The sequence below is a fragment of the Thunnus albacares genome, chromosome 10, assembly GCF_914725855.1.
Source record: "Thunnus albacares chromosome 10, fThuAlb1.1, whole genome shotgun sequence".
Lineage (NCBI taxonomy): Eukaryota > Metazoa > Chordata > Actinopteri > Scombriformes > Scombridae > Thunnus > Thunnus albacares.
In genome coordinates, this window is record NC_058115.1 from 10047735 (window position 1) to 10062672 (window position 14938).

At 42.9% G+C, this 14938-nt stretch overlaps 1 protein-coding gene across 4 annotated transcripts in view; it reads right to left on the reverse strand.

Annotated features, from left to right (window-relative positions):
- tenm2a (teneurin transmembrane protein 2a) overlaps positions 1-14938 on the reverse strand; it is a 153652-nt gene that overhangs the window by 44396 nt on the left and 94318 nt on the right. For all 4 annotated transcript variants that reach the window (XM_044363519.1, XM_044363518.1, XM_044363517.1 and 1 more), the window contains 2 exons: positions 11104-11335; positions 1258-1496 (listed from right to left, as the gene is read on the reverse strand). In XM_044363519.1, the coding sequence (XP_044219454.1) occupies positions 1258-1496; positions 11104-11335 (471 nt within the window). The remainder of the gene's footprint in view (positions 1-1257; positions 1497-11103; positions 11336-14938) is intronic.

Here is a 14938-nt window from a genome sequence, read left to right on the forward strand (position 1 = left end):
CATTTGGCAATATGGACACGGGAAGAAAGGCACAGACTTGAGTGCACATTTGGACACATTCAGGTGAGCGAGCTGCGGGTGCACAAACTCTCTATGGATGGATAGATGGATGGTGATGTAGATATAAATATATATATATATATATATTTATAAATAATGTAAAATTATATTAATAATGTATGTAGAGGTGACGAGGGGGTTGTTCTTTCTGCTGATGCCACTGTTTGCTAAGATCCCCCCATCTGTTGACTCTGGTCTCTGGGGTGAGAGGCCAATCAAGGGCTCAGTGACACATCTGCCTCCTCACACACACACATACACACACACACACACACACACACACACACACACACACACACACACACACACACACACACACATACACGCACACAAATACATGTTCTTTCTCTTCATACTGTCTCTCCTGTCTCTCTCTCACACACACACACACACACACACACACACACACACACACACACAGACACACAAGTCTGCACTCTCTTGTCCAGTGAATGAGGTCAAGACGGAATAAAACCCATGCCCACACACACAAACCCCCCTTGTGTACTCTAAACAGTGCTCTCTCCTTCCCGCAGATCCACCAGTAGACAGCCATCAGAATCTCCTCCTGAGGTGCTCTCCTCTGAGTTTCTGCCGTTCCTTTAAGTATGACTATTGTGTGTTGGCTTCAGATCAGTGGAAAAACATCCACTTCCCTACTGGGTCTGTTAGGATTCCTACCTTGACTGATGCCTACTCATGGTCACAGCCTCAGTATGCTGCAGTTTATGTATCTTCCTGTCTGTTTGACTGGTTGTTTACTGATGCTGAGTGCAGGCCAGGGCTCCTGTTGAGTATGATTCTGACAGTGCAGCACAAGGCTACAGTGACAAAGCTCACGCCCCGAGAATCTGTTTTGTATTTATAAAAGGCTGTTAGCTTGACACTTTTTCAGTGTGTTCTAGGATGAATAAAAATAAGAGCAAAGTTCATGTATTATGGGGTCGGCGAAAAACAAACAGGGCTAACCAACCTGAAATAAAAGAGGTATTATGTGTGACTAAGCATGAGTTCATTCAACGGGTAATTCTGGTGTCTGTGTGTGTGTGTGTGTCAATTTATCTCTAAAATTCCCTTTTCCAACATTTTATTGGCCATGTGTATGTTTAACTCCCCATCAAATGAAACCCTCTAATTAAAAAAAATAAAATGTAATTAAATCTCTTCATGAATAATACTTGGTGCATGTTTACTTACCGATGAAGTAGGACAGTAGGATGGCCAGCAGGGCAGCAGCTGCGATGGCTGTCACGGCGGCACATTTCCAGCTGCAGTACTTGGACGGTTTCTTTAGCTTGAAGGCTGAACGGGAGAAGGTGTTTCTGGGTAGCAGGCGAGGGGGCGGAGAATACACCGTTCCCGAGGTCAGAGGGTAACCGGGGGAGGAGCTACTGAAGAGAGGGGTGGTCCCTGACGACGTCTTAAACAAGAAATGCCTGAAGATACCAAAAAAAAAACAAGAGAGAGAAAGAAAATGTCATTATAAGGGAAGAAAAAGATGACAAAAATGTTTGTTATTTGTGGATTCTGATGCTGACATAAGTGGTTAAGACGCTCTGGGAAGGTGAACATGGAGCAGACACACCAATCTACCAATCACTCCAGATGACAGGGTCACATATGTGCAAGCGTCTGTCCAATTTCTCTGTCCGATGAACCCTTCCTGCCATTTGGGTTTGGACACCCTTGAACTGATTGTGTCTCCAATTCAGCCTGTTCCAGTCCAAGGTCTCTTTTTAACCTCCACCTGCTCTACTCTTCTATTTTTCTTCCATATCTCAGCTTTGCCTCCGTTCACCCCACTTACATTGTGCCTCATTTCTGCTCTAGATGGCTGCAGAGGATGCTGTCCCCCTTTTCCTGTCCTCATTGCCCTGGTGGGGTCAGAGCTCAGAGAGAGGATAAAAGAGGGATTTAAACCGTCATCCCTTTGCTCATATTACCCATTATCCTCTGCTATAGCTGCACCTGCTCACTCAGTGTGTCTCCTTTGCTACTCTCCCTCCCATCCTCTTCCCATTTCCCATACTATCATTTTTCTTGACTCAATATAGCCCTGCTGCCACTCCACTCCTTCTCAAAGACATTTCTGCATCCTCAGGTTCCACAGCATCCCTTTCCTCTAATCATGTCTTCCATCATTCACTCTTAAAAGACATGAAGACTTTTTTTCTGATCTGACCTTGAAGGAACACTGTTACCATAGTAAAAAAACAAACAAACAAAAAAAATAAGAAAAACTTTTGGAACATCTTTCATAACACACACTCATGGCACGAACAGGGAGTGAGGCGCTGCCCCTACACAGACTCCAGGTTGTATGACAGGAGAAAACCCTCAGGTAAGTATGACAGATCTGAGGAGGTGAGGTCACTCTATTGCCTCAAAGATGACTGAGGAGTTTTTCTCTGCCTGTCTTGTGGAACTTGCTTGTTTGTGTGTTTTCTGGGTGTGTGTGTGTGTAGGTGCGGATGCAATTTTATATCTATCTTTGTGAGTTTACGACCTTGGGAGTGAGTACATTCTTGCAAAGAAAGCACATCTTGTCTGGTCTTTTTCAAATGGCTGTTGAAGGCCGGTTCTAGTTTCAGGATTAAGGTGTGGATGTGAGGGTAAAGGTGTAATAGTAGTTTATCACAGCTTGGGTCTTATTTCCGTAGGTTTTGTCAATCATATGTATCAGTTATGATAACCTATACTGATTGCTGAGACCTGAGGACATGTCGTGATAACAAAGTCTGACAGGGCAAGAAATGAGCGGTCAGACAATCAGGCAGCATGCAAATTTGTCCCGTTTATGCAAAACTCAAAGTGCTAATAGGATTTAAGATTTGTGTTAGGAATGCAGTGTGCAGAGGGAGGATAAAGTATTCTTTTTGCTGATTAGAAGTCAACATGAACAAGTCCAGAGTCAATTCCTCTGTTTGTTTCAAGCTCTAAATGAGTCATTAAGGAATTAAGAACATTAGGTTCATTTTAATGCTGGCCCTCTATCAGCTAATGTTAGACAGTGGCAATTGTATATTGACTATGAAAGAGAACATTTAGGCCACCAGACCTTGGACATAAAGATTTCATTTACCATGCTAATTGTGACTATGGCCTCAACTTCCTGTTCCTGTCTATTTTTGTTAATCACAACATACTCCTATATCTGACTGTGACAATCCAGGGTATAATGTTTTGTCTGTTTCCTGGTATGCACTGCTACATGCCCCTTTCTGTCCTGCTGAAAGTATTTACATTGTCAAAAAAAAAGAACGAGTTTCTTATAGTATATGTGCACTTTCTTATAACATAGTGTTAACTCTTCGGGCTTGGGGAGAATATCAAGTCCTTCTAATTCAAAAGTCCAAGTCAGGAGTCATAATGTTAAAAGTCAAAGTTGGCGTGCAGTCTAAATTTGTCACCATGACTCAAGCCTGCCTCAAGACCAAGACATGTGATTCAACTATGACACGACCATGGCAGTATGTCAGATAGGGTCCTCACTCATAATATAAACAGGTATGTGTGTGTGCACAAATGTGTGTTAGAGCTCTGTTCTCTCCTCTGTAGCTCACTGTCTCTTTTATTCAGACTAGGCTAGTAGGAATAATAAAAACCCACCACTGTAGCTGGATTTCATGACCGCTATTTAAAATAGTCGGCCTGTCCTTAGAAGAAAAACGACAGTATAGATCAAAAATCCGGCCAGCAAAAATGACTAATAGTTAGGTTTGCGTGACACATGCCATCCAGTGGCCGTAGTAATTACGACCCACAGAAGTGACGCAGTTCGGATGACATCGATATAAGGTGACAAATTTCCATAATCGCAGGTGGCGGGTTGGGTTGATGGCTAGATAGATAGACAGATAGCAAAAAGTGAACTTGGCTGCAGGAGACTGCTGTTCGCTTCTCATTTCTAACCCGTCATGCTTTGAACCGCGAGTCAGGACGTTTTTTTTCAAACCGTAACTATGATTGTCATGGTGTTTACTGTTGCCACCACAGAGAAAGTTGCCTAAATGTAAGGAAATAGTAACTTCAGCCCACAACATGTTTCAAATGATCATTTTAACCCAAACCATGATCTTTCCCTAACCCTAACCAAGTGGTTTTTGTTTCTAAACTTATCAGACCTTAACCACAGCGTTGCCACACAATTAAACATTATTATTTTTTAACAGTGATTTGTAATGGTTTTGGAAAGCACTGATAGAGGCTGCATATTAGAAAACACTCCTTCTGGAGTGCATGGTACTGTACAATCGACCTATGTGGTCGTTTAATTATGAGGATGTGTTAAAAATAGTGCTTGGCTGCACTTTGCTGCGTGGTCTCCTCTCCTTTTGATGTCTTTAATAACAACCGTTTCATAACAGCGTGTCTGTACATGTGTCTGCTCGTCTAAACACAGTTGGTGGAAACAGGTGATGTGTTCAGAGCATGGAGATATGGTTTGAGACCAGCACTCCACATTCTATCAATTATTCAGTCAGTCTGTGCTCTGTCTTTCACTTTCTCTCATCATCTCATGCAACTGATTGTTAGATTGGTATCCTGCTGGATGCTTCTCTTTTTCACCCTCCACCTCTTCTCTCCTTGGTCCTCCCCCATTACCTGTCAGGTAGGCTGCATGACACGGTGGAAAATAGGGGAAAGAGAAGAGAGTAAAAAAAAAAAAAAAGTACTCTAGACAGATAGAGGCTGAAAGAGCGTGAGGAGATGGCACGCAAAGAAATATGAGGTTATTGTCTAAAAATATCAGCCTCTCAGTGTCACAGTCATCAATTTTAATATGCATGCATAAACTTACACGCTCCCAAATGCGCATAGCATGCATGTGTATACGCACAACCACGCACACACCCAAGGTCAACCACTGCGTGTCTCTGCGTCAACTCACTTTCACAGCCGTTGACGCACTCTGTGACGGCAAGGTCGGCAGTAATTAATTACAATATCCCTAATGTGTGTGTGTGAACACAAGGAGAGGGTGAGCTGGTGAATTGCCTGCATTCTATGCCACACAATGTATATGATTTGATGTGCTGGTATGTATTTGGGCGCGTGTACTGAATTCATTTCATTCTCCGGCTTTGTTGTTTGTGTGCAGAAGCGCCACTGTGAGCTTGGTGTGGGATGGGAATATGTCTATGGGCCATACTAATTACTAGTAGGAATGGAAAGTGTCTAATGTGCTCTGGGGAGGTAATTGACATTGATTTATGTTGCGGAGGACTATGGAGGGGTTCTATCATAGCAGGCAGCCGGCAATCTCAACTCTGTATCATTGGTTGCGGTGTGTGTGCTTGCCTTGTGTGTCTGTGTATTTGTGTGTGAATATTGTGGGATTTTTTGACAGTGGTCCAGCATGGAAACATCACACATAATTAGAGAGAGCTGACAGAGACCCCCCCCCCTCCCACCCCACCATCTCCTCCTCATTTTCCTCCCGAGCTGCCAGCAGCAGCCCCCCCCCCCCACCCTTCCTCAAGTAGAACCATTGCATTACCTCGCTGTCATGCATCCTGTCTTACACATGCACACACATGCGGAACAAGCAAGCACTAACTCACACACTGACACACATTTACACAGACGAAGACACGGGAGCCGACCCACGCACAAACAATAAAAATTTATGTGGGTTTTTCTTTCGCGAGGTTGCCCCGTACGTGCTACCAAACACTTAATTTGCATCCACGCGGAGCAAAAACTGACATGAGAGGGATGGCGGATGGAGAGGGGGGGGGGGGGGCTATAGATTAGAAGACAGACAGAGAGATGAAGGGGGGGGGGGGGTTGTGTTTTCACTTCATTCAAACCCTGTTCCCCATTGAGAGGAAAGAGGACCTGGACAATTAACCACAGAACAGAGAGCATGCTGGGTAATTAGCAGGAAGTCAAAGCTCACATTCCCCTTGAGCGAACGGACACACACGCTTTCACAAGCACACGCGCACACACTCTTTTATTTTCTCAGCTCTCGCAAACATGTGGTTGCTCAGGATAGCACTCTGAGAATCATCATCAGAGGTAGAGAACAATTAGCGGAGGTCGACGCTGTATGGGGGTGACTGAAAAACGGTCAGATCTGAGAATGAAACAAAGGGCTCAGGGAGAGGAGAATGCTCAAGGATGTCGTCATGAGAATTGTTCCCCGCTACAATTGTAGGAAACAATAAAAGGCAGATGGATGCAGTATAATGGGCATTCATTTGTAAAGTGTTGCTTTGAAGAGGGACATGGAAAAAATTCTGAGGCCGGATGATGTTTGTAAAGAGAAAAATATCAAAGTCATCTAATGTTCTAGTATCTAGTAGTTTTATTTTTATATTAAATACTGGTGAGATTTTTTTATGCATTAAAAATGGATGAGAAGTTCCTTTAGTGCTCAGAAAAAAATTGATATTTCAACATCACAAATTCTGTGATAATTTTGAGAACTTCATCATCTGTTGATGAAGTTCATGCAGTATCAGAACAGCTAAACTAAATAGACCTTACAGTAAGATTGTTTTCTCAACTGCTGTTTCTGAGATCAGATCAGCAATAAACTTTCAAACTCAGACATTTAGAGTTTTTATTAGTATTGCTGGCAACATGCATATCATTAACAGCATTCTCCATATATGTGTTAACAACTCAAATATTTTTTGTGTTTCATGACACTTTAAAATGAGCCACTGAAACAGTGCAGTTTAAAAATGGGAGCTTAGTTTGATACAGTAGTGACTCTGCGTAATAATATTGCATATTACATGCACTATATACTGTATGAATACAAGATCATATCGTTAATAAACCTTGCATGATGTTAAGTAGATCCCATATGCATATTACAGTAGCAGTTACAGGGCTGGACATGAATCTTTTCTCTGCAGCCTACTCCCTATTCTTCTTCTCGTTTACCTCTGCGATTCCCACAGGTAGCAGCTCCAAATCTGTCCCCACAGTAATGCATTTGAAAGTAACCTATAGCACCCCCATCACCCCACCCCGCTCCACCCTCCATCCAGATAAATTGAGATGCTGCAACGCTCTCAGTGATCTTATTTCTCCCCCAGAGCTGTGGCCCATGGCGTAGCGAGCAGGGAGTGCAGAGGAATGTCCTGAGATCATAGAGAGAGAGATTGAAACTGGCATCAGCTAGCCCGAGAGGCTCCAAGGGACCGATTGGAAATCAGGTGCTTTCTCGCAAAATGCTGGAACACATGTGCACACATGTGCACACGGAGAAATCCATTCTTTTTCTCTCTTTCTTGCTCACACACACACACACACACAGTGGCACCAGCCATCTATAGTCATTTATCTCACACCGGTAAATGTATCCATGTTCTACGGGCCCCAATTTCCCTCCTCTGCCTTTCTATCTTCTCTCTCACACACTCCCCAAAACAATCTCCTTCAATCACAACCTCTCTTCATTTCTCTTCCTCTCTCTCCCTATTTATCTCTCCCTCCTCTACCGTAAACCATTCCTTTCTATTTCCCCCTTCTCTCACTCTCCCGACTTTTATTTCTCTGCTATATCACTCCCCCCACTCCTCACCCCCCCCTCGTCTGTTTCTATCTCTCTCTTTCTCTGTCAGTCATTCAGGCCCTGGGGTGTTCTTAGGTGATCAATCTTCATCCTCTCAGCGCTGTCACGCTATCAGGTCAAGCCAAAACACACACGTGCCTGCACACATACAGTACATTTACTATAACCAGCGGACAACAAATGCCAAGATTTACATATGATCACAGTGGGGAGCATTCACAGTGAAAGAAAACACACGTGCTTGGATGCAAACGTACACACAAACGCACACAATCACGCGCTTGCACTCGCTCGCTCCGCCACATGCACACACGTGTGCTCATCATCTCCTAGCTGCTGGTTATAATGAGATGGAGGACGGGCTCTGCCAGCAGAGGGATGGTGTGACATTCTGGCTCTGCCCGGCTGGCTCTGACCCAGTCACGAGCTCCAGCAGCTCCAGCCAGCCCACCCAGCCTCCGCCATCGCAGGCCCAGAGAGGAGGGTCCAATCTGGGCTTGAGGGTGGAGCTGGAAACTCTGCTCTGGGCTCCATTTACTGCGACAGGCTCTGAGCCATGCCCAACCCCACCACCTGAACATGACCAAATACTGGCACTGCAGAGGGCTCAACAGCGTGTGTGAGTGTGAGTTTTTCCTTCATTTCAATCTGTAAAGATGGCAATCACAACAGCCCCTGTGAAAACTTTATTTTTATACTCCAAATCTCGCTAAAGATCACTCCATCATATGCAGAAGCAGAAATCACAAAAATGCTCCTCTCTGCTCAATAGCATACGTCACCATGGCAACACAGGTCTAGATAAACAATTGCGCCTGGAAATAGCTTCTATTTAAAGCTGCAGGTATTCTTGTTTAACACCACGCTTCTTCTTATCCATCATGCATACCGGCGCAATGCATCAGCACAGGTTGAGCATAGACCTCAGATCAGTGGGGCTGAATTAAACATGGCCAGGCCTCATAAATACTGCACAGGGCCGGCACTCTGGGGAGCTTATCCGGGACCATCAGAGCTGGAAGCCCCAGTGCCCAGCAGGAGAAACACAACTACAGCTTGCAGAGTAAATGCTCAGAGAGCGAGCGTGCGCATGCTAGCAAGCATGTAGGCAGTGTCCCTCTCACTGCATGCCTCATGAATAGTGATACCCTGCATGAATGCTCTGTTTGCCTGGTAAGTGTTCTTTGTGTACGGACAAAAGCGCATGTGTAGGGTGTGTGAAATGGTTTGTATTTCCTGCTTCCTCACCCCAGGTTGCATGCATAATGGCTTCGACACATGGCAGCTTTTTGTATGTGTCGTACTCGGAGATCAAATAGAGGATGCGTTTGAGTAGCAGGTTTATGTGAATCAGAGGTAACGAACAATTTTTATTATAGTTAGGAGGTTCATATATTGGCTTAGAATGATGCAGGGGAGACGGTCAGTACACTCAAGATATTCTGGCACATTGTGTTTGCTCAGTGAATTAAAAAGTGTAGCTTTCATCTATTAGGTAATCAAATGTTAATATGTGCTAAAAAAACATGCTGGTCTCTAAGAGACAAATTAGTTGGAATGTTCAACTGTTCCTGAAAAGTTCATGCCTTTTTTCCTTTCTTCTTTGCTCTTATCTGATGGACATTCTTGCTACTTACCGTATCACAATCAAATCACATATAACATTTGTTACAAGAAGAATGCTGAAAATACAAAATAATTCTGGGAAAGACAATCATTGATTTTTTGAGTAGAAAATGAATTATGTAAGGTGGGTGTACAACTAGTGACCCAAGACACATCATTAACAGTGAAGTTTCAGAATACAGTGTCTGGTAATTCCAGTTCCAATGGTGCCTCCATGATTCGCTCACAGAGACAAAGTCAATCTGCGCGGAGCTTAGACGTAGAGTTCAGTTGTAGTGGCATTAATCATACATTTTTTTTCAGCAACAGTATCTTGCCTGATTATTTTTTCTTGTTTGTTGAATATAAGGCTTGATGTACTGGTTTGATTTTCTGATAAACTTACGTTGAAGCTCACATCGGTCAGCCGTAGAGTTCTCTCTCTCCACGTACTCTAAGCAGTGCTCTCTTCTTCCCACACATACATCAGTAGACAGCCATCAGAATCTCTTCCTGAGGTGCTCTCCTCTGAGTTTCTACCGTTCATTTACGTATGACTATCGTGTGTTGGCTTCAGATCAGTGAAAAACATCTACTTCCCTGCTGGGTCTGTTAGGATTCCTACCTTGACTGATTCAGTACCTGCTTGCAGAAACAGCCTCAGTATGCTGCAGTTTATGTATCTTCCTGTCTGTTTGACTGGTTGTTTACTGATTCTGAGTGCAGGCCAGGGCTCCTGTTGAGTATGATTCTGACAGTGCAGCACAAGTCTACAGCGACAAAGCTCATGCCTCAAGAAGAAGACGTTTGCACAGCTAACCTTGTTATGACATTGCCTTGACTTCCGTTCACTGTGAACAGCCTAACCCACACCCTGATCCTAACCTTAACCTAACCTCAATTCACAGCATACCCCTAACCTTAACACACACACACGCTCCAGCGTATAACTGTCACTTGTGTTTACTGACACACACACACGCTCTCTCTCTCTCACACACCATTCTTAACATCTTATTAATTTATGCATTTTCTTAGGCTATTAATTTATGCAACCCCCCAACTGCATAAGCGACTGCTTAACCAACACTCCTATTTGTCACTTGTATTCAGGGGACAAAAAAAAAAAAAAAGTCTATAACACCGTACTGTGTCTGCAGTATCACTTCAGATAATGATAACACTGCCCCTTAGCTCCTAGCGTGGGATGATGTTCTGGTATATGGAGAAGAACCGCTGTGACCAGTGTAACACTATACGGTATCACTTCAGTTAATGATAATACTGTCCATTAGCTCTCGTTCACTCCTCTTCTGTTATACAGCTGTACAGAACAGCACAGAAGGCGAAGGTAAGCTTTTATAGAACTTTATGTAGCATTCACCTCAGTTTACAGATAACCTGTCAGCCTATGCGCCTGCTATACACTTGACTTCTTTAGACTCTTCTTCTACTCTTTTTTTTAACCCTCTCCTCAATTCCCCAACTACGGCAAGCGACGTAGGCCACAGAGAACATGCCTCATGATATTATTTCTCGTGTACTGTCTTACAAGTTTATGATATTTTGTCTCCTCTTTTTTGTCAACAAAAATAAAGAGACATTTTGGTAAAGTCTATATTTTAGTCTTGTCAACAAAATTGCATTTTGATATAGTCACAGTTAGTGTTTAATGATGTCGGTGCCATCTCGTCATCATCTTGTCTTAGTCATGGAAAAAAAGTTTGTTGATGAACATATTTAGTCGTTTTTCGTTATTGAAATTAACACTACCCTGACCTTTCATTCCTTACTATTGATCGAGGTTTATTCCACCGCTGTGCTTACTGTAAGTGGCTCTAGACATCAACATCAGGTAAACCTGTGAACTGTAAAAACTGAAAAAAAAAGGGAACATCTCTGACCTGGTTTCCAGTGGGACGTTACTGTTGAGCACCCAGCTGTCTTGTAGCTGGACCGACTCTGGGGTGGTCGGCCCGTCTCCAGGGCCCGGAGCAGGAGCGTGAATGGGGTTACGTCCCCCTCTCAGGGTGTTTCTGTTCAGGCTGTTGGCAGACTGGTGGGATAAGGTGTGGTGGTTGTGCGGAGGGGGCAGTGGAGGCCGTAGTGTGGACTGAGTGTGGTGGTTGGCAGCCCCTGGAAGAAGACAAGAACAGAGACAATGTAAGGGACACGTGTCTTTGTGAAGGAAATCAAAGGTAGTTTCAGATACAGCCAGTGAAAGATTTCATTCCAAAAAATGCCTGCAAATCCAAATTTAGGGCAGAAACGTTATGTGATATTTGGTGTTTATTTCTCAATATGCCAAAAAAGTAAAGCTCTTCAGATAGCAAATAACTTAATTAAGATTCCATTATGTGCTGCTTTTGTGTCGGCAATCATTTTGTCAGAGTAGGTGTCATATTTTCCAAATGGTCGATAACTTATTTTAGAAGGAAATTCCAGCTAAACAGATACATGAAATTTGATAATCATGTTTTGCATTTTACTTTCACATCTTTTTATGTTTTGTCCGTCTTATTTTTAGCTAGATCTTTCACTCCTGTTCTTCTCTCACTTTCACTCTTTCTTTCCAGTTTTCTTTTACACAACTAAGAGAAAGTCTGTGTGTGTGTGTGTGTGTGTGTGTGTGTGTGTGTGTGCATGCGTGTGTGAGCAATATTAGAGCACTCAGCACAGCGTGTGCCCTCATCTCTTGCTCTCAGACTTGGGGGAACATGTCAGCTAGAATCCAATACCAGCCCTTCCAACACTCAGCTAATGGACTGTTGAGTGAGAGAGTTGAAAAACAAACCCGGATGACTCAGACAAGAACACCCATTCACACATCACCTTTCTATCTCAGCCTCTCTCTCTCTCTCTCTCTCTCTCCTTCTCCGTGTATCAGTGGGAGATTTGAGCCTGTCTTGAACATGTGTGTGTGTGTGTGTGTGTGTGTGTGTGTGTGTGTGTGTGTGTGTGTGTGGGTTCGTAAAGAAAAATCAATAAACCACATACTATACAGTATAGGAGAGCTCAACATGGTTGTTCACTTCTGGTGCATTAGCATATGTTTTGTGCCACACAGACAGGTGTTTGCAGTCAATGCACAGCTGATCAAAAAGACATCAAAAACCACGTGTTAAATAAAAAATACATGTCATGACAAACTGTCTACATGTTGATTATGATGTTGCATGAATAGAAATGTTGGGATTACTGCGAAACACAAAGAGTTATTGATCTTACATCTGGCTTTGAATTCCGGCTTTATAACACAGTTTGCGTTTTCTTTCATGAATACTGCACATCACACTTTCATCATTATTATTATTATCATTATTACCATTATGAGCATGGAATACATTATAATGATTGTGTTTGTTTGCACGTCGCCTTCCTCGTACTGATCAAAGAACAGAGTAAGTGCACATATGCACATATACGTTTGGGGTGAAACAATAAAATGAACTGCTTTGTGATCAAGCTGTGCGATCACACTTGTCCTCCTCTATTTCTCATCTCTTCTTGAAATAGATGAGAAAAAAATCTGTAAAAGAGCATGAAAGACGAGTGGATGTGTCACACTCTCCTGTCCGCTTCTCTGCTTTGATATTTGTCAGTCAAGAGATTTCTAAGAGGCTTAAAGGTGCAGTGTGTAGAATTTAGTGGCATCTAGCGGAACAGACTTGGCAGAAATGGAATATACTATTCACGAGTATGTTTTAATTGGTGTATAATCACCTGAATATAAGAATTGATGTGTTTTTGTTAACTTAGAATGAACCCTTTATATCTACATAGAGAGTGAGTCCCCTTCCACTGAGGCTGCTATGTTGTACCGCCATGTTTCTACAGTAGCCCAGAACGGACAAACCAAACACTGGCTGTACAGAATGCCTTTCATGTTTTTTTGTGAGTTTCTCAGCCAACCTAGGTTCTCCTAGATGCTTGGAAAGGGAGGGTGAGCGGAGAGGTATTCAATAGGTTGCAATCTGCAACCTCATCTCTAGATGCCACTGAATTCTACACCTTTAAATGACATCAACTTCACACGCAGGCAAACATATAAAACTAGAGCGTAGATGCACACAGCAACCACCTCCTAACTTTTCTACTTCCTAATTTCCTTCCTTCTAGATGGGTGTCTAGAGCAGATAGGGGGCAGCAGGCTCCGTTAAAGCTCCAGCTGTAACGGCGACCAGTTTGTAAGGTGACCTGATTCCACTGCGCCGCCACTGGGACGCAGGTGTCACCCACATGGCCCTGAAGAACAGATGCTTGTGAAAGGAGAGAAGAGGGGAAGGAGATGAGAGAAAGATGGAGGGGCCTGACCTCTGCTTCACGGGAGAGACACAAAACATCTGTTTGTAAATGCAAAGATGCTCTTGGGAGAAAGACACACATACTGTACATGCTTGCATACACTTACATATGCAAACAAACATGCAGTTGGACACCTGCAGGAAAACTCATGAACTCCTGCATCATAGATGCAGAGTGCAAATTGATATTAAAGTATGCAGAGAGTTTTATTTCTTGTACTTCCCTCCTCCTCCCCCTTTGTGCTATACAGCCTCATTTCATCTTGAGTATCATTTCCCTCCCTTTCATCTTGCTTTTATTTGCATTTTGTTTGTGTCCTTTGCTGAGATATAAAGCACTTTGAGATAAACCTTGTTTGTTAAAAGCACTTTATAAATAAATTTGACTTGACTTCCCCTCCCTGCAATGCCACTTTAAATGTGAAATAGCTCCTACTACATCCTATCTGCATAAATACCGTTATCTAGCCTAAGCATAGCAACAATGCACAAAACACAGAGCCAAAAGCTGGGAAGCAAAAATAAGCTTGCACACACGCATGAAGACATGGACGCACAGTCCGAGTGATGCAAAAATAAAAGTAGGCACTCCTGTGCTCACACACTACCCCGCTGTCTCCCATGTTTAAATCTGCGTAGGGAAATGCATGCGTTTTGCCTTTGTTCACTTTCCTGCCATAAATATTGAACAGTTTTTTCATTCAAATTTAGATGAATAATATATGGCACACCTTGTATGGAAGAAGAATACATGTTTTTTTAGCCCTAGTTTTCCATGAACTGATGCTGAGGCCTGAGTGTACAAGTCAGCCCATGTGTGTGTGTGTGTGTGTTCTTGTGCACTCATAAGCACCCTACACCACTGGGAGAGAACAACAATCCAGCTATTACACTGTTACACAGTACTTAGTCATATCCTGTACCGTTGGAGAGACTCATGTCTACCAAATTTTACCATAAAGAGTTACAGTAAAATTTCGCTTACTGACTCAGAGAAAAAGATGAAAATGTTGTTATCTATCATCTGGCAGCAAATTCTATTACATGTCACCAGATAATGTCAGAAAAATTGAAATGCTGAGAAAAGCACTGCCAGTAATTCTATGCATTTACTCTCTTCATGGCCTACTGAGGCCGACAGAATTGTCATATACTGTCAGGTTAACCAAACTGAATTCTTATGTGATAGAAAATGCTTGTTTTCTTTTTCTCTATTGAATCAATATTTGCATTTTTTTCTTTTCTTTTTCTCTTTGCAGCCGAGTGGTACAGGGTATTGGGTTTGGGAGGGTACAGGCTGCTTTTGTTTGTCATATTGTTTTGGTAATGTAAAGACCCTGGACAGAGATGTTGATATATCTTGACTGAGATTTTGATTCACATGGAGTATATAGTCTTTCCAAGGCAATTTCTTTTGTGGTATGTGCCTTGTACC